General features: G+C 51.3%; 1 protein-coding gene across 2 annotated transcripts in view; it reads left to right on the top strand.

Annotated features, from left to right (window-relative positions):
- LOC144724520 (uncharacterized) overlaps nt 1–15563 on the top strand; it is a 47165-nt gene extending 31602 nt beyond the window's left edge. Inside the window, exons 2-10 of one of the 2 annotated variants that reach the window (XM_078603733.1) lie at nt 7866–7995; nt 8734–8830; nt 9715–9770; nt 10205–10276; nt 10997–11108; nt 11929–11965; nt 12434–12532; nt 13139–13219; nt 13705–15563. In XM_078603733.1, coding sequence (XP_078459859.1) covers nt 7869–7995; nt 8734–8830; nt 9715–9770; nt 10205–10276; nt 10997–11108; nt 11929–11965; nt 12434–12532; nt 13139–13219; nt 13705–14631 — 1608 coding nt within the window. In that variant the 5' untranslated portion in view covers nt 7866–7868 and the 3' untranslated portion in view covers nt 14632–15563. The remainder of the gene's footprint in view (nt 1–7865; nt 7996–8733; nt 8831–9714; nt 9771–10204; nt 10277–10996; nt 11109–11928; nt 11966–12433; nt 12533–13138; nt 13220–13704) is intronic. The other variant, XM_078603734.1, reaches the window with a different exon arrangement.
- The last annotated feature ends 5263 nt before the right edge of the window (nt 15564–20826 follow it).

Raw genomic sequence — 20826 nt, 5'->3', positions numbered from 1 at the left:
AATGTATTATCTGTGTTTAAACGCATTACTTGTGTTTGAACTAAAATGGATTGTGCGTGTTGCATTAACATGTATTCATTACTCAAGGCAGTCTTGTCGTAGTATAACATCTCTTGCGTTGTACTAAGATGTACCACATCCTGTGTTGTACTAAACCAGTGGCTCTTTAAGTAACCGCTGCTTCGTGGCCGTTCTTTGTCAAGGAGCTCCACCACCGTCTTCGTACTGAAATATCGAGGGGTTTTGTTTTGTTTGACCGAATTCCCCCAACAAAAACTCTCTCCTCTCGTTCTTTTTGTTTGACGACCGCCGTACTAAACCTGTAGCTCGTGTGTTGAACTGTGCACATCGTGTTCGTCTTGGGGCACTGTCCCCTGGTCTGACACGAGTGAAACGATGCCAAAAAGAAGGCCACCTCTGGTGTAGGCAAATCAGTTTCAAAGCAACAATGCGTGTATGATGATGATGATTATTATTTCTTTTATCCAAGCATGGTTGTGTTGCATGTTTGCCCACAAGTCGTTGTGGTTCACGCAGACTTGATGCCTTGCAGAAGTGCGCGTATTCGATGTTTGAACGTCTTCATGCCTCCCTGTTTTATTGCCAGCAAGGTTTAAGCATTTTATTATTATTCAACACTTTGGATACTCGCAAAAAAAAGTCCAACAGATATAATCATTCTGTATGTTGTACCGCAAGTCTGTGAAGGCTATACGGGTGATCTCTACCTTTGTGTGTGTATACCAATGCGCGTATATATGTAAATCAGGATATATACATATGCACATGTATGTGTGTGCGTATTGCTGTATAGACTGTTACAGTATGTATAGGTACCGTATAAATGTATTATTATCTTCAATAGGCGTTCTCTCCCCTCTGCTGTCTGTCGGCTTTAGCGTCACACTCCACGGCGGGCGAATTACTCGGTTCACCGATAATGCCCGTGGCTCGTGTGATCGGTTGACTCGGCCTCAAATGAGTACCTGGCGTAACACATCGCCACTAGGGAGACAAAGGCGGCCGGGCGTGGTGCTGGCCACCTACCCCACCCCCTCGTGTGCCGCGCCGGCCTTCATAGGCGTGCTACTCGCTATTAGCACTTGCCCCAACAGTCTGTGCAGGCTATATTGGGGATCTGTGTCTGTGTGTGCAGCAACTGCAGTAGCAGTAAGATGCAGCTCTGGGCTCATGTTGACCCTGCCGAGTGTTTAAACGCAATCGCACTCCGCTCGTGTTGCTCTCACATCATCTACGTTTCGTTTAATCGCATGGCCTTCGTTTCATTCCCTTGCCTTCGTTTCATTCCATTGCCTTCGTTTCATTCCCTTGCCTTCGTTTCATTCCATTGCCTTCGTTTCATTTTCCTTGCCTTCGTTTCATTCCATTGCCTTCGTTTCATTCCATTGCCTTCGTTTCATTCCCTCCACGTTTAGAAGTGTCGATGCTCGGGGTGTTCTGGCCCCAATCGATCCCCGCGTGATGATGAGAAGCCACTTTCGTTGAGCTGTGATCTGCGATAGTCAATGTCGCCTCTGAAAAAGAGATTTACTTATTTGTTTGAGCGACTTACCCCCCCACCCTCCGTCTTGTAACTCGCCAACCCGTGTCAATATCTGGACATCACTTGCGAAAAAGAGGTTCACAGCTCAACGGATTCCGCCTCCAGGACAAATATTTTTTTGGATTCTGATATTCGGTAATCTTTTTTTGGTTTACGGATTTCATCCTTGTGCAGTAACTGTACAATCACAGAGAGTTGACGGTAGTATTATAGCTCTGTGTGTGTGTCTCTGTGTGTGTGCGTCTCTCTGCTTGTGTGTGTCTCTCTGTGTCTCTCCCCCATGTCTCTCTCTCTGTGTCTGTCTCTGTGTGTGTGTGTGTCTATGTGTGTATCTCTCTCTGCTTGTGTGTCTCTGTGTGTGTGTGTCTTGTGTGTGTCTCTCTCTGTCTCTGTGTGTGTCTGTCTCTGCTTGTGTGTCTCTCTCTGTGTCTCTCCCCCATGTGTCTCTCTCTCTGTCTGTCTTTCTGTGTGTCTGTCTCTGTGTGTTTGTCTCTCTCTGTGTGTGTTTCTCTGTGTATGCCTCTCCGTGTCTGTGTTTGTCTCTCTCACACTTAACTTCAAAACAATATTTGGAAGAACGTAATCAACCAGGTAAAGTGTTCACTGTTGTGTTAGCCGACTCTCTGTGTTGTATTGCATTACATTTCTAAGTTTACTATGTTTGTTTTCTCATTCATTCATACCTGATGACGATTGCTTGTGTTGCAATCGAAACGTCGTATTCTATTATTTATTGTATTTTCTTTCTACGTGACTTTACCGAAAGAACCAAAGAGTATATATAGCATTATACATTTGTACCAAAATGGTTGGTGTGTGGTCCCGTCTAGAACTGCGACAGTATTTGTATCGGCGCGTCCACTCGCAAACATCTATTAAAATGTATGCCGCCGTCGATGATTTATTAATGCAATGCTTCCTTTTATATGCATGTGTTGTACATGAGCACGTGTGTGTGTGTCGCGTATGGATGGACGTATGCATGTCGGGGTATGTGTAGTATGTGTATGTATGTATGTATACACGTGTGCTCTGTGTATGGCCGTGCGCTCTGTGTATGGCCGTGCGTATTCTGTATAACGAAACTGTACGCGGAAATGCGTATTAATATTGTGCGTGTGTATACGTACATAGACATACATATATAAACATGTATATATGTATACGCGCGCATACGTAAATATATAAATATAAATGTACACATATATATGTATATTATACACTGCTAAAAGACAAAGATCCCCCGGATAGCCTGTAACAGACTGTTGGGGCAAGTGCTGTTAGCGAGCACCTATGAAGAACAGCACGGTAAACGAGAGGGTGGGTGACCAGCACCACACCCGGCCGCCTTTGTCTCCCCAGTGGCGGTGTTTACACATCGCACCAGGTCCTCATTTGAGGTTGAGTCGATCTAGGGGAGGCCCAGGACCGGTTTAGTGTGTTGCTCTTTCTCGGCCGTGCATCGCCCTTCACAGGCGAGACTCGCTCACAACCCTTGCCCCAATAATATGTCAAAGTTATACGGGAGAAGATTTGTATATGTTTTTTTTATCGATGTGCTTGTGTGTGTGTATATATCGAACGTGTTTATGTATGTATATACGTGAAACACGAGTTTAGTGTTTGTGTGTTTGAGAAAGTCGTACGCTTCAATAGCACTAAACGATATGCATTCGTCAATAACACCATTGCTTGACCTTAACTCGAAGAACTATTCCTTGTTCGTAGCCAAAGGGCTCCGAACAGAAGGACCGTTGCCTGAAACGTCGCCTATTATGTTTATTTTAAATTGCAAGGCCCCAGTGTTGTTATTATTAACGAATGTGTTTGAGTGTTATTGTTCATTGTGTGCACCGCTGCCAACGCAGCAGCAGCAGCAGCATCACCACTACACCATATGTGCGTGTTCATAAATAAGTCGTCTAGGAATGTTTCTTAACAGCCCCTCTGCTGCACGTTTTGTCCGCGCGCGTGCGTGCGGTGCGTTCCGTTCAGGCTACATGCATGGAGATGTTTGTCTCTGTGTGTGCTCATGCGTCGTGTGGGAACCACGTGTTCGCCCTTTGTGCGCACGCGTGTGTGTACCCGTGCTACGAACCCGGCGACCAGAGTTCGATTCCCACTCACTGTCTGCAACGGTCCAGGGCCTCCCCTAGATTGACTCAGCCTCCAATGAGCACCTTGTGCGGTGTGTTGTAGCAAGCATCGCCACGAGGGAGACAAAGGCAGCCCGGCGTGGTGCTGGCCACCCACCCCGATCGTGTGCTGTGCCAGCCTTCATAGGTGCTACTCGCTAACAGCTCTTGCCCCAACAGTCTGTTTATGCTATACGTTGTTTTATTCCTACAACGTTACACGTGCAGACAGTAAGCTGCACTATTATCTCGGTCTCCTGAGTTCGACTCTAGAACACAGCTCAAAACGCCAGTGCCGAGTGATAATTATCAACCCACCCTGACCAGCGTGATGAAGTATGGTTAAACAACGATGTTAACCAACACGGTTATCACGACTCTAACCCTATTCACTACCCCGACACCTTCTTAACCACCCCCACTTGTTCTACTGTCACCATAACTACACCACCACTTTTCATAACAAACTTACCATTCATCTCAACCCCCATCATCTTATGTACCATTTTATAATTGTTGTAAAGCGCCTTGCAATAAGGCACCACATACATATGTCTTCGATAAGATGTAAATATCCTAACCCAACGGACATATCATTTAAACGATACATCACCTAATATCTAATAATCGAATCTCACCGTAGATATCTCATCAAATAACAGATAACTCGTAATCTAACATCTACTAATCTGATCCAATATATCGAATCTCAATCTTGATTTGAAGCTTTCGTGACTGCAGGAATCCATACTCTTTGGTTCTTTCAGTAAAGTCACGTAGGTATAAACAATAATATATCACTCTTTATAATATGTTTATCAGAATGTCATACGTGTATCATTCAAGTAATTTCTCTCGATGTTGAATGGATGTCTCATTATTTAATGAGTATGAATCGAACTCGGGTCGCCCGCCTATTTTGGAGATAAAGTATTTGGCTCTTCTAAATGTCCCACCTCGTTGAGCTGTCATTGGTGATGTCAAGTCGCTGCTGAACAATATCTTCTCCAGCTCAGTGGGCTTTACCTGGTAAGATACAAAAACATGTTTCGTGTTATTTGTAATTGTTTTCTTTTAAGCGATTTGTGCACCAACTTTCCTAGACTTTGCCCTCCTATCGTAGTGTGTTTTGTGTTGTTTGTTGTAACGTACTGACCCTCGTGGTTCAACACTGAACATCTGTTTTTTTTAAAGAGCTTTACAGCTCATCGGATTCCTCCTCCAGAATAAATACATATTCTGTGTGTCTACATGAAGAGGAGCGGTGGCGCAGTAGTTGGTGCGCTCTGCTCTGAACCGGGCGACACGAGATCGACTTCTGCTTTACTGCCAATGGCGATTGTGTGAACCTCTGCCAGGCCTCAAAAGAGCACCTTGTGCGGTGTGTAGTAAACATCGCCACTGGGGAGACAAAGGCGGCCGGGCGTGGTGCTGAACACCCACCCCCTCGTGTGCCGTGTCGGCCTTCATAGGCGCTCGCTAACAGCACTTTGCTCCCAACAGTGTGTTAAAGTTTATACGGGGGATGTTTGTGTTTATACTCTATATATATATGTAGACCTCGACGCATTCGTCAATGATACTGCGGCTTTGAATGGGAGGGGGTGGGGGGGCAACGTTTCGGGCAATGACTCCTGTAGAGCATACGCTACTTAATGTATGTGCTATCATATTATCTATCCTATGAAGAACGTCCCCAAAACATCGTCTGTTGTGAAACATAAATCGGTTTAAGGCCACGGAGTGTTATTGAATGTGAATGTGTTACCTCTGCTTGTGTTTGTGTGTTAAGTCTGCATGTGTGTTCGTGTGTGTTAACTCTGTGTGTGTGTGTTTGTGTTAACTCTGTGTGTGTTGACTCTGTGTGTTTGTGTTAACTCTGTGTGTGTTGACTCTGTGTGTGTGTGTGTTTGTGTTAACTCTGTGTGTGTATTTGTGTTTGTGTGTTAACTCTGCTTGTGTATTTGTGTGTGTTAACTTTGTGTGTGTTTGTGTGTTAACTCTGCTTGTGTATTAAGTGGGTGTGTTAACACTGCTTGTGTGTTAACTCTGCTTGTGTATTTGTGTGTGTTTGTGTGTGTTACCTCTGCTTGTGTGTGTTTGTGAACGTGTGGTGAACGTGTCAGAGCCGTAGATCGTGACATTCAGTGATTCCTGCCATTCTTCAAGGGAGGAGCAGTAGTGGTGTGGTGGTGGTGAACCCACTGCGGCTGCTGCGAAAATCTTGAACCTCCCCTAGGTCGACTCAGCCTCAAATGAGTTTACCTGGGGCGGTGTGTGTGTGAAATAGACGATGGTTGGATACGAAGGCGGCTGGGCTTGGTATTCGGTCACACCACAGTCCCCCAGCCTTGAACGGTGTTCGCAAACAGTTTACTCACCAAAAATATATATACGGTGATCCATGTATAGATACCCCACGGGTTTTATGCCTGCGGCTTACGCCGCCATCACTCCCTATGATGCAATTGGGTATCTACACATGGATCACGTGTGTGTGTGCGTGACGACACGTTGTGCGGAGAGGGAGATCGACACCAACACCGGGTCTGGGCCTCCCCTAGGTCTACTCGGCCTCAAATGAGTACCCGGTGCGGTGTAGTAAACATCGCCACTGGGGGGAGACAAAGGCGGTCGGGCGTGGTGCTGGCCACCCATCTCATCGTGTGCCGTGCCGGCCTTCATAGGTGCTGCTACTCGCTAACAGCACTTGCCCCTACAGTCTGTTAAGGCTACACGGGGGATCTTTGTCTTGTTGTGTGATATTTATTCCATAGCACTGCACATCCTAGAGAGCGATGGTGAGGGGGGGCGTGGTGAGTGGTGAGGGGGAAGTGGTGAGTGGTGAGGGGGGTGAGTGGTGAGGGGTGAGTGGTGAGCGGGTGAGTGGTGAGTGGGTGAGGGGGGTGAGTGGTGAGCGGGGGAGTGGTGAGCGGGTGAGTGGTGAGCGGGTGAGTGGTGAGCGGGTGAGTGGTGAGCGGTGAGGGGGGGTGAGTGGTGAGGCGTGAGTGGTGAGGGGTGAGTGGTGAGGGGTGAGTGGTGAGTGGTGGGCGTGGTGAGTGGTGAAGGGGGTGAGTGAGTGGTGAGGGGGGTGAGTGAGTGGTGAGTGGGGTGAGTGAGTGGTGGGCGTGGTGAGTGGTGAGGGGGGTGAGTGATGAGGGGGGTGAGTGAGTGGTGAGGGGGGTGAGTGGTGAGTGGAGCTGCATCGCCCTCTGGTGGCCACTCTCGGAGTGGCATGCGGGTTCCACGATTTAATCAGCACGACTGCACTCATACTTAAAACTACAATTAACGCGTTATTTGGTTAATAATTCGTGAGGAAATCAAAATAATATTGAATGAAAATGAAATGAACAACAATGTTATGAAAAATACCCCGCAAATTATGTGATTACCGTGGATGGCGTATTGTACAATATTTGCGAAGGGCTTATCACGACGTCGCGGCAATCGCGAGACTCAATCCCGTCATAGAAACGTGGAATTTCCAGCACTGGCGCAGGATGAGTGCCACTCGGCTTCCAACCCGCCACGCGTCGTTGTGGAGCGTTATGAGTCAAATCCTACGTAAATAACTGTTCTCTTCTTCACATGTTAACAGATCTGTCGTTGATTGGCCCATGGGCTTTCCAGACCAATATTATCGGGAGCAGATGTATCTCCGTGTCTATCTATTGCTATATTGTATCTCCGTGTCTATCTATCGCTATATTGTATCTCCGTGTCTATCTATCGCTATATTGTATCTCTGTGTCTATCTATCGCTATATTGCCGTGCGTATTTGCAGTTTGCTTGTCTATCTCCCTGTGGTCGCGTGGATTTTGTCTACAGCACCTCCGGTTTTCCCCCCTCCACATTTAGAATCAACATCACGCATTGAAAGTGTTAGGAAATTTATCGCATTAGCCAAAGTGATGATGATGATCAGCCACTTGGCTGAGCTACGCAGCTCATTGGGCCCTTGACTGGTCAAATAAAAAGTGTCTATCCCTCTCTGTGTCTCTCTCTGTGTCTCTGTGTCTCTCTCTGCCTGTATCACTAACGATGCCATTGTTGATGTCTTCCCCCTCTTCTTTTCCCAACCCTCCTCGTCCTCACTCCCCACCTCCTCCTCCCCCCTCCCCTCTTCTTCTGCCCCCCCTCCCCGTCCTCCTCATCGTCACAGTGAATGAGCCACCCAATGATGCACCGCACGACGCGCATCAAGATGACGGAGTTTAATCCGCACCTCATCTGCGTGCTGTGCGGGGGATACTTCATCGACGCCACCACCATCACCGAGTGTCTCCACTCGTGTACGCACACGCACACACTCGTGTACGCACACGAGTGTACACACACGCACACACTCATGTACACACACACACGCACACACTCATGTACACACACACACGCACACACTCATGTACACACACACACGCACACACTCGTGTACACACACTCCTGTACACACACACTCGTGTACACACACGCACACTAGTAGTGTACATACTGCACACACACACACACTAGTGGTGCACACACACACGCACACACTCGTGTACACACACGTACACACTCGTGTACACAGGCACATACACAAAGATCCCCCGTATAGCCTTAACCGACTGTTGGGGCAAGTGCTTTTAGCGAGCACTGGGGAGACAAAGGCGGCCGGGCCTGGTGCTGGCCACCCACCCCCTCGCGTGCCATACCAACTTTTATAGGTGCTCGCTAACATCACTTTGTTGAAGCTATACGGGGGATCTTTGTTTTTTGTTGTGGGGAGCAGTGGCACAGTGGTTAGCACACCACGCTACGAGCACGGCGACCCCCAGTTCAATTCCACCAATAAATATTTTAACCGGGTTCTTGGCCTCTTCTGTGTCGACTCAGCCTTAAATGAGCACCTGGTACGGTGTGTAAATATAAGCACTGGGGAGACAAAGGTGCCATAGCGGCTTTCATAGGTGCTTGCTAACAGCACTTGCCCTAACAGCCTGTGGTGGGTTATACCGGGGGCGATCGTTACCTTTGTCTTTGTCCCTTTGCAGTCTGCAAGACGTGCATCGTCCGCTACCTGGAGTCGAGCAAGTTCTGCCCGGTGTGCGACGTCCAGGTGCACAAGACCCGGCCACTCCTCAACCTCAGGTTAGCACGGCTGGCTGCGGACCGTGGTGCATGCACACGTCCCAGCCCTCGCCGCACGGGCATTAGCACCTCGTCGCACTCGTCACGTACAAAGTGCTTGCCGCAAATGAACCGCACAGTACCTCGCTGCTGATCTTGTCGAGGAGCGTAAACCATCATCGCACGAACTCCGGTCATCCTCGCAGCAGCAGCAGCAGCAGCGGCGGCTTTTGGCTGACCGTAGAACAAAGACGGCCACCACATCGCGAGCTTTCAGATGCGCTTCTGCGGCCGTCTGGAACGCTCTTCCTTCCGATATCAGGAAGGCACCGGAGCTGTGCACTTTAAAATCCCAGATTGAAAATTAATTTGTTGACGACCGCTTTTTGCATTTAGTTTGCTGTCCTTCCCCCGCACCTCCGATTAGCACGGCTGGCTACGTACGGTGCGAAAAAAGTTCTGCCTACAGGATAGGAACAGCTCCTACAGCAAGGCAGCAACCGCGCGGGGACACCACGGGCACGGTTCTCCCAAAGCTTCAAAAATACTTGAAAATCTAAATAAACAAAAGTCCCACTTTTTTACGTCGTGTTTTGAAGTTAAGTCTTTACACTACCATAATAGAGGTTTACATTTGCTTGGGTTAGATTTAGTAAATATATAAATAAGTCGTTAAACCCGCCACCACCCGACACAGCCAACTAGTAAGGTTTGTCACGTAAACAGAATGTGCCAATTCATCACTAGTACAGCACACCGGTGTGTTGGAGAGCCAAGCCACAACATTTACAATCTGAATACGACGTTTCGCCGGTAATTCCAACTAGCTTCATCAGGCGACAGCCAGATGGAGATGACAGCTCCACGTTCACACGCTTGGCACTAACGCGTCCCTCGTGTCTCAGGTCCGACAAGACTTTGCAAGACATCGTCTACAAACTCGTCCCCGATCTCTTCAAAGGTAAACCTCTTTGCGCTCGCGCTGTCCCCTTGGCATCACAACAAAGACGAAGACCCCCCCCCCCCCCCCCGTCTAGCCGTTAACAGACTGTTTGCTGCTACTCGCAGCACCTAATGAAGGCGGCACTGTGGCACGCAAGGAGGGGTGGAGTTGCATTTTCCTCTCCCTGTGCTGATGCGTACGCAATGCACTTAGATACTCGTTTTGGCGGTGGTGTGGTGGTGGTGTGGTCGTGGTAACATCTTGATCTTGGCAATGGTCACGGTGCCTTTACCATTTCACGATATAAAAACAAGGCCCCCCCCCCGCACTGGTTTAAAATTTAATTTTATTATCCAGGAAGGCATCGCCGATTCTCAAGACCGTTTTCTGGGGTCCCGCGTTCCTCTGTCCCTGTTTCTCCATGTTCACACGTCCCCTGCGTGTCGCTGCAGGCGAGATGAAGAGGAGGAGAGACTTCTACTCAGCGCACCCTGCGGCTGACGGTGAGTGGGACCTCTCCAGCGGTACGTGGTGGCGGTTGCTCTGGCAATGTCGCGATGATAATGCCAGTGGTGGAGGTGATTGATACAGGAGGTCGTGACTATGATCCCGACCCCTGATGCCTGCTGTATATTTGAAGTTTGCGTGTCTTTCTCTCTCTCTCTCTCCCCGTGGTCGCGTGGATCTTTCTCCAGGTCCTCCGGTTTTTCTCCCCCACATTTCGAATCGACATCACGCATTTAAATGTCCACGTGACGATAAGCCACCACTTCGTTGGGCTGTCATTTGTGATGGACAGGTCTCTTCTGAAAAATGAGCTACATAGCTCAGTGGGCCTTACCTGGTAGTAAAAAATAAATGTGTTTGTAGTTAGTTTTAGATTAGTTTTTATAGGGCAGGAGAGACCAGCCTTGCAGGCGATGCGCCACCGGGCTGGCTGCCAGCACAGTCCACGGAGTGCAGGCGTTACACGATGGCTGGCGCTCGACGCGTGTTGTATGTATGTTGTACGTATGTTGTACGTATGTTGTACGTATGTTGTACGTATGTTGATGTTATTTCACACCGTACGTAGCCAACCGTGCTAATCGAAGGATGCCGCTTAAGGAGATGTAACGTACCGATCGCGGCGTAGGGATCGGGCCGTTGTCACCATCCGTGCCGCACGGTGGGGTTCTTGGAATGTTCTTAGCGTGTTCTTAGCGTGACGCCGGTTTCCCCGTCCACCCGCCTGCCGTTTGCAGTCGGCTCCAACGAGGCGCGGGGAGAGGTGGCGGACGAAGACAAGCAGATCATCACCGACGACGAGATCATCAGCCTCTCTATCGAGTACCACCATGCAGCCGCCAGCCACGCGTGAGTGGCGCAGTCACACCACGGTGGTGGTGGTGGTGGTGATTGTGGTGGTGGTGATGGTGCTGCTGGTGCTGGTGCTGGTGGTGATGGTGGTGGTGGTGGTGATGGTGCTGCTGGTGCTGGTGGTGGTGCTGGTGGTGGTGATGGTGCTGCTAGTGCTGGTGGTGGTGATGGTGCTGGTGGTGGTGATGATCGCACTGCTGGTGGTGGTGGTGGTGCTGCTGGTGGTGGTGGTGGTGGTGATCCAGTAATTAATTATTTTGTAATTTCTTATTTGTACGGTGAGTCATCGCTTAACGTGTGCGGCTTGCCATCAGAACGGAGCGGACTTTCAATCCTGCTCGCCAGGGTTCACTCGGCCCATCGTCCTGCTTCCAGGGGGGTCAATAAATGAGTTTTGCTCTGTACGGAAGTCAACAGCAGCGGGCTTGTGCTGTGCGTAAAACTCACTCCCGGCCATAGGAATGTGCATTTTCCACCACTGGGCCGGAGCAGGAAAGGGTCACGTTTGTGTTACACCCCTGTGTGGTTGCCGCGCCCGGCACAAATCTGCCACTCAAAGCGCCATCATTTGCCCGCGCCTCCGATTCGCGCCGTTGGCTACGTACGACGGCAGAAAAAGTTTAACTCCCAGGGCAGCATCACATTTGTAGTACCCAACGTAAAATTCGAAAATTATAACAAATTAGCGAAATTCTTTTTTTTATACATATATACGTATATATATTTTTTTTACACGTTACTATTTATCACTTTGTCTGTGCTGCAGACGCCACGTGGAACAGCGGTGTGTCGTTGAACTGCGTTTGTGTTTTTGCAGCGCTCCCAACAGCGAGGAATTCAAGATCAACGGCAAGGTAAAGCTGCTGTATGGCTCGTGCAGGTTAGATACGTTGGGGGTGGGGGCGGCCACAGAGAGCTGAGCTCCCTGCATTCCCTACTGAAGTCTCGGCCGTTATAACAACAGTGGTGGGGTTTTTATTGTTTTGTTTTTAAACCGTCATCACGCAAACTCCGGCCGCCGCAGTAGCGGCGACGGCGGCCCTTTCAGAATGGATCGGCATTGTGACCCCGCGCTTAGTCTCCTGAGCGCGTAGCGTCTGTTGAGAGTTTATGACCCCCCCCGGCTGAGTTGTTTGCCGCACCTGACCCCCCCTTGTAATACGGCCACACTGTGCAGGACTTCCGCGTGCTGTGTTTGGTGCCTGCCGTGCCACCCCGCGTCACCCCGTGTCACCGTGTCACCCCGTGCCACCCCGGTCACCCCGTGTCACCGTGCCACCCCGTGTCACCCCTTGCTGATGTGTCACCCCGTGCCGCTGTAGGACTGCGCTAAGCGCTACCTGCAGTGCCCAGCTGCCATGGCGGTGATGCACCTGCGGAAATTCCTGAGAAACAAAATGGACGTCCCCAGCAACTACCAGGTGAGCTCACGCTACGCTAACAAACGGCGGTCGGTGTGCGACCATGACACATGGACAGGCAGCTGCCTCTTAGCAGAGCGCAACGCTGGAGGGGAAGTCGGCACGCAGGTGGCACAACAACCCCCGCTGTGGCACTTGAACATCTGGCTTTGTGCGCGCGTTGTTTTCCTGAATCTGCGTGTGTGTATTGACGTGTGTGTGTGTGTACACGTGCATACAAGGGGGAGCGGCAGCGGTTAGCGTGCCACGCTACGAACCTGGCGACCAGAATTCAATTTCCCACTCACTCAAAGCCACGAACAGTGACGGTCCTGGGCCTCCTCCTTCCCTAGGACGACTCTGCCTCAAATGAGCACCTGGTGCGGTGGTGTGTAGTAAACATCGCCACCGGGGAGACAAAGACGGCCGGGAATGGTGCTGACCACCCACCCCTTGTGTATCACAGTGCCGGCCTTCATAGGCGCTGCTGCTCGCAGCACGTGACCCCCAACAGCCTGTTACAGGCTACACGGGGGGGGGGGGGTGGGGGTGGGGTGAGAATGGCGTCTGTCGTCTTTGTGCGTGCGGGGCCTGCGTGACCGCGCGTGTGACCGCACCGCCCCGCAGGTCGACGTCATGTACGAGGACGAGAGCCTCAAGGACTACTACACGCTCATGGACATCGCCTACATCTACGCGTGGAGACGGGTGAGCGAGCCGCACTCGGAGGCTGTCCTGGCCCTGCCCCCTTGCTTGCCCCTCTACCCCACCCACCCCCCGACCCTTGCAGGCTCCGAGCCATGCTGTTGGTGGTGCGGCGGTGGTGCAGCGGTTAGCGTGCCGTGCGCTTTATGAATCCCGCTCGGCGACCACCAACACCGGTGACGATTGATCAGAACCCGTTCTGGGCCTCCCCTAGGTCGACTCGGCCTCAAATGAGTACCTGGTGCAGCGCGTAAAATATCGCCACTAGGGAGACAAAGGCGGCCGGGCGTGGTGTTGGCCACCCACCCCCACATGTGCCGTGCCGGCCTTCATAGGTGCTACTCACTAATAGCACTTGCCCCAACAGTCTGTTAAGGCTACTTGGGGGATCTTTTTATGTCTGTGTGTCTTTGCTCACCGGCGTGTGTGTGTGCGCGTGTTCACCGGTGTGTGTGTGTGTCTTTGCTCACCGGTGCGTGTGTGTGCAGGACGGGCCCCTGCCCCTGCGCTACCGCGTGTTCCCCGTGTGCGTGGGCATGCGGCGCGGGCAGCAGGAGGCGGCGCTGGAGGCACAGCTCAAGAGTCAGGCCCTGCGCGAGAGGAGACGCGGCCCCCCCCCCTCTTCCTCCCCCCCCTCCCCCCCCCCGCGACCTCCCCCGCGGGGCCGGCCCCGGCGGCCCCCTCCAACCGCAGCCCAACCCCGGCCTGCGCCGAGCGGCCCTCGCAGCCCTCGCAGCCAAACGGCCTCACCAACGGTTCCTCCTCCTCTACCGCCACCAGCACCGCCACCAGCACCGCCACCCGCACCGCCCCCAGCACCGCCACCCGCACCGCCCCCAGCACCGCCACCCGCACCGCCCCCAGCACCGCCACCCGCACCGCCCCCAGCACCGCCACCCCGCACTGCCACCAGCACCGCCACCCGCACCGCCACCAGCACCGCCACCCGCACCGCCCCCAGCACCGCCACCCGCACCGCCATCGGCACAGTGGCGGCGGCAGCGGTGGCGGCAGCGGCGGCGGCGGCGGGCCCCGTCCATCCGACCGCCAAGAGCAACGGCAAAAGCAACGGCCTCAAGCGCCCGCGCCCGGGGGGCCATGGCGAGCGGCCCGGCCACGTGCCTCCACGAGCGTCGCCCGCCAGCGCCTCCTCCTCCTCCTCCTGCTACTATGACAGGGCCGCTGCGTCGAGGCCTGTCGTAGGCCCCGGCAGGACCGCGTCGTCGGCCCCCGGCGTGCGGGCTGGAGCGGCGGCCCAGCCGTTGGCTCTGACGACGCGGCTGCTTTCTCCTCCTCCTCCTCCGTCGTCGTCGCCGTCGCTCGTGGCGGCGCGGAGAGCGAAGCTGCCCAAATTGAGCAGCGGCCTGCAAGGGCCCAAGTTGAGCAGCGGCCTGCAGGGGCCCACGCTGGGCTAGGAGATCGGTGTGGAGGGGCGCCCCCCCCCCCCCACCTCGGCCTCTGTCCGTCGTCGGCCAGCCCGCACGCAGCAGCAGCCCCCCCCACCCCCCAACCCCAGTCGCAACCCACATCGCCGTCGCCTCGGCTACCAACAAACATCGATATCCTTCCCCTATACTCTCTGTGTGTGTGTGCGCGTGTTGTTGTTGTGTGTAGTGTGTGCGTGTTGGTGTTTTTGTGCGTACTGTGTGTGTGCGTGTTGGTGTTTTTGTGCGTACTGTGTGCGTGCGTGTTATTGTTGTTGTGTGTACTGTGTGTGCGTGTATATTTAAAGGGTTGCCACCGGTCCACATTTGGCTTTGACAGTCCAGGAATTGGCATCTCTGTTCTGAAATCATCATCATTATCATCACGGTCCATGGGCAGATAGCCGGCTCCATAGGTGTCCACTTAACATTTTATAATTTGTTTCCACTTTCCTCTGTCTTGTGCCAATATGGCTCAAGTGGTGGTCCCACACTTCTGGCACCGATCTCTTTCTGTCGTCGTCGTTGTCGTCGTTGTCATCAAGCCCCATTCTCTGCGAGGTCTTCCTCTCCTTCCGGTACCTTCCATTTTTCCCCGAACAACAAACTTTTAATTCTTCTTGTTGTCGTCCGTCCTACATATATGTGTCCAAATAGTACCAATTTCCTTCTCATCACTGCCCGTTCGGACAGCAGGAACGAATTAGTAGCGAGATCTGCTGTCGGTGTTGCGTTGAACCATATTACGGAACATCGCAGTGTACCGATAGACTCCGTGCTGACTGGGAAATATGTCTGGGTTTGGTCTACGGTGGAAATGGTGGCAACCTTCATAGAGTGTACATCTCATTGGATTGTCAAGTGTTTAGGTAAAAATTGCCACAACTTGACGGTTATTAAAATGTCATGTGCTCGGATAAAAATAGGAATTCTGAGTGCCTCGTGAATGCAAAACATCCTGATGTGAAAACCGTGACAGCTTCCCAGGGGTATTCCTTTTTTGTTGTTTTCAATCAAGCAGCAGAACAACAACGACAGTAACAACAAGGCCGATAACACACGTTCAAATCTTTTCAGCAACGTGTTTTTCTCCCGCATTTAAGAATTTCAGTAACAATGAGTATTGACTCGTGACGTGCACAGTTTTCGCTCGCTCTTAGAGAGAGAACGACTCAAGAGGTGCGCGGAACCACAGGCAATCGCCCAAGCTCTGCGGTGCTCTCGATGTTAAGCTGTTCTCGACGAATTACATGTGGGGGAAGATATCGTAGCACCTGGAGAAGAATCCACGCGTGCGAGGGGGAAACACTCTATCCCAGATTAAACAAGCGGGAGTCCACGTTTTCTTCTGAATCCGCACCTCTCGCAGCAAGCCAAGAGGCACGTCGACTCCCGCGGGAATGGAGTTTCACAACATTTCAAACTAAACTAAATGTTCTTACCAGGTAAGGCCCACTGAGCTGTACGGCACTTACTTAGAAGCAGCCTGGCCACAAATAATATAATAGCTCAACGAAGTGGCTTGTCACGCGAATATTTAGAGCAGCCACCTACTCTCAACACGTGTTGATTCTAACCGTGGGGAGGAAAAACCCGGAGGACCCTGAGAAAAAAATCCACGCAACTACGGGGAGAGAGAGACACTCAAACTCCAAATATACAGCAACAGGCGTCGGGGCCGGGATCAAATCCATGACCTCCGTGGCGAGATGGTAACAGCGTTTGTGTGATACACGAACCCCCCCCCCCCACACATCCTCTATGCTGCACTACAGGTGTGCACTACCACGACCTGGCTGAGTCAACGTGGTGTTTGTTTTGCACAGAGCAAGATGCGATCCCCCAATGGTGGATGCTATTTTTGTTCTATTACAAGATCGCTGTTGATCCAGGGCAGCAGTGCAGCAGTTGGAATCTGCTGTAAAGGGGGAGCTCCGAAACGTCGCGTGATCTCACCCGCTGGCCACGAGAGACGCTGCAGGGTATCCTCTGTCCTCCACAGCAGCGGGTTCTAACACGTGGGTGCACGCGGCCGGCTATCTGTGGCACTGTTGCATCTCCGATTAGCACCTCCCATTAGAATGGTTGGCTACTTTTTACTAGTTATTGGTTCTTTCGGTAAAGTCACGTAGAAGGGAAAGAATACAAATAAAACAATTAAATTCTCACGACGTTTCGATTGCAACACAAGCAATCATCATCAGGTGTGAAAACCACCGCCACTTTTTAAAAAAATTCTTGCTGTGGTTTTCACACCTGATGACGATTGCTTGTGTTGCAATCGAAACGTCATGAGAATTTTTATTGTTTAATATTTTTATTATTCTATTATTTCCCTTCTACGTGACTTTACCGAAAGAACCAATAATATGAATCCCTGCAGTCACGAAAGCTTTAAATCGAAATTTACTTTACTAGTCTTCTTGAGTCTGACTTAGTATCAGTCCTAAAATTGATCTCATCCTATTTGAACAAAACTCCGCTATTAAAATAGGCTAATCCACATCCACGACCACAAAGCCCTCGTGCGGAGGGGGGGGGTCCCCCAGGGAGCCCTGCTTGGACCACGACTGTTTGCCGTCTACACATCCCCCATCTAACGACTGATTGATAGCTTTGGAATTAAATACGACGACTCTGCTGATGGCATTCTATTCTACACATCAATAAACGCCACGAGTGCTCCAGGGATTGAACATCTCTTGAGTGCACAACAGCCTTGCCGCTGCAAGGCTGTTGTGCTTGCTGTGGTCGCACGATCTTTAAATGCAGCTAAATCTGAAGCCGTACTCGTTGCCAGCCGACAGTCGCTCTGACCCCCTCTCTTCCCCGCAATGTCACGATTTCCGGCACCACCATTTCCTTTACGGACCGCATAAAATCCCTTGGTGTCACTGGATTCTTCCACCTTGTCTCCTGGACATTCACGTCAACTACATCGCCATCCAAACGTGCAGCAACCTCAAGGCTCTTCGTCACCTCCATCCGCTCATTTCCCATCGATGATGCCAACACCCTCGCCTGCAGTCTAGTTGGGCCTCAGTTCCACCACTGCGATGCCGTTTTCTCCAAGGCCTCGTCAAGCAACGTCCTCAAATTGCAACGGTGACCGAACAACCCTTGCTCGTGTCGTCCTTGGTGTCCACTGTCTCCAACTCGACTCAGCCACCGCTCTCCGTACTCTTCATTGGCTCACTCAGGCCAGCAGGACAAATGATTACATCGCCTGCGTTTGTCATCGCGCCTTCATTACCGGTTCCCCACCATATATCGCCTTGCCACTCTCGCCGTGCACTCGTGGTAGAACCCTAGGCAACAGCTTCACTCGATCTGCTCCGGACACCAAAGTCTAGGAACTGTTAGAGCCTCACGTCACTATACACTACACTACACTATACACTACACTACTACACTATACACTACACTGTTACAGCCTCACGTCACTATACACTACACTACACTATACACTACACTACTACACTATACACTACACTGTTACAGCCTCACGTCACTATACACTACACTATACTATACACTACACTACTACACTATACACTACACTACTACACTATACACTACACTGTTACAGCCTCACGTCACTATACACTACACTATACTATACACTACACTACTACACTATACACTACACTACTACACTATACACTACACTGTTACAGCCGCACGTCACTATACACTACACTACACTATACACTACACTACTACACTATACACTACACTGTTACAGCCTCACGTCACTATACACTACACTATACACTACACTATACACTACACTGCACTGTTACAGCCTCACGTCGGTTCTCTGCTGTCCCTGTGCACATCCGCAAACATCGCATGCTTTCTGACTTTCAAGAGACCTCTGAAGGCCCCTCTCGGTGTGGTGAGGATTTCGAGTTGCCCTGAGCCTGGCTCCGCTCCTCTTGAGTTGTTGACTCGTCTGCAAAAATCTGGCGCGTTATCAATGCCATTCTTTTATTATGACAACGTACGGTGCGAAAGAAGTCAAATGTCGGCCGATTTGTCAGCTATCTCCCGCCGGCACCATTGTTGCGTAGAAATATGGATAAAATCTGATCGCTGCCGTGTCCCCTCCTGGGCAAACTGGCTTGGTGACTTCCAAGCGGGTCACAGACGAGAGATGACCACCATTAAAAAAAAGTGTCGTGCTCTGCAAACCAACCATTGGGTCAACGTGGCCGTCTTCCACAATGCATCGCCACACTTTCGTGATGTCAGATTGCAAGCCGTGGTGGCACAGCTCGTGGTCGTGACTATAGATTTCAATTATACATCATTATTATTATTAGACGTTTGTGCGTGTTAGATCACGATCTTGGGCTGTGCCCTTCCTACAGGCCACGTGGCCGTTGACGCTGGAGCTTGGCTCACAGTTGGAAGGTTGAGAGTTCAAAATCCCAGCCTTGGGTCAAATGTACCTACAAATCGTCCCTCTGGGCACGGCTCTTTCGGGGAAGTCGATATGTGTAAATTTCAAAATTTAAGTCGGGTTCACCAACGGAGGCGAACTTCACCAATTTCCTGGTCGAGCATGAAGATACTTGGCAAGTTTTACAGCGGTTGTGCTGTGACAGTTGCGCCGTCCACCACGCCCCCGCCATAGGAATGTGGAATTTCCACCACTGCCTTAGGGGCTGACCAACAAAAGAAGAGCTCAGTCTCGATTTAAAGCTTTCGTGACTGCAGGGATTCATCTTCTTGGTTCTTTCGGTAAAGTCACGTAGAATGGAAACAATAAAAATAATAAAATAGAACAGACCTGGTCTTCACCTGATGACGGCTGCTTGCGTTGTGGCCGAAACGTGAGAATTATTTTATTATGTTTTATTTTATTATTTTTATTGTTTCCATTCTACGTGACTTTACCGAAAGAACCAAGAAGAAGAGCGCAGCCGCTTCGTTTTTTGGCGGCTGCGTCTGCTCCGTGGCCTCGTGCCAGCAGCGGGCCTTCGACACTTGCACGTGGCCTCAAAGTGCACCTTGCCTGGCACAAGCGCCGTGGTGACGTCACCGCCACGCAGTGGCCCGACGGTTGTTGTTGTTTGTCTTTCAGAGTTGTGGCATTTCTACCTGAACGCTTGCTCTCGATGGCGCGCTCGCGCACACACACGCAGATACAAAGAATAAGGTCCCCCACGTAGCCTGTAACAGACTGTTGGGGCAAGTGTTGTTAGCGAGCAGCACTTATAAAGGCCGGCACGGCACACGAGAGGGTGGGTGAACAGCACCACGCCCGGTCCGCCTTTGTCTCCCCAGTGGGGGGACACGCAGACACACAGACGCACCTGTAGGGGTTGTCGCAAAGTATGCGCGTGCAACACCTCGGAGGCACAGACACCCGGGCTGTATTATCACGGGGAGGTGCTGTATGTCTTACGATAGCGGTGGAGGATTCGAACTACGTTTATAATGCATTGTCTTTGGGGGGGGCAAGGGGTGGTGGGGTTATTACAGCTCTAATTTATATTACTACGCAACCGACAAAAGCCGGGGGAAGGTTATTGATGTTGGGGTAAGAACGTCTAAGATCTTAGCAGGACGAAGCTGCAGCCTCGACAAAACAACGGGGAAACTGTTCCACGGGGGGGGGGGGGATCCTGGACGGGTGACCACCGGAACGAGCACCGACTACGAGCTGGAGGGGTGGGGGAGGGAGGGAGGGAGGGAGGAGGAGGAGGTGGAGGAGGAGGAGGTGGAGGAGGTGGTGGTGCAGCGTGCGGGGGGGGGGGGCTCGACTGAGCCCATCAGTCGCCGTGTGTGTGCGGTGTGAAACACACAGTGTGGTGTGACACACTCTGTGTGCGTTGTGACTGGCAGTGTGTGACACACAGCGTGTGACAGCATTACAATGCTCTTAACAAGCCGTGTACATACACAGTCTACACATACAGTCTACAAAGACATAAACAGTATGCATACATAGAAATAAGTCTACAAACAGCACGCACATGCAGTATACACATAGTGTGTGCTTACGGTGTACATACAGCGTTCACGCACATTACACAGCGCACGTGTGCATACAGCATGCGGCATACATTACACACACGGTGTACATGTCCAGTATGCATACGGTACGCATATGCAGTACACATACGGTATGCAGTATACACAGGATACATATAATATACACAGTATATATACACAGTA

The sequence above is a fragment of the Lampetra planeri genome, chromosome 21, assembly GCF_965212315.1.
Source record: "Lampetra planeri chromosome 21, kcLamPlan1.2.h2, whole genome shotgun sequence".
Lineage (NCBI taxonomy): Eukaryota > Metazoa > Chordata > Hyperoartia > Petromyzontiformes > Petromyzontidae > Lampetra > Lampetra planeri.
This window is presented reverse-complemented; position numbering and strand designations above follow the sequence as displayed.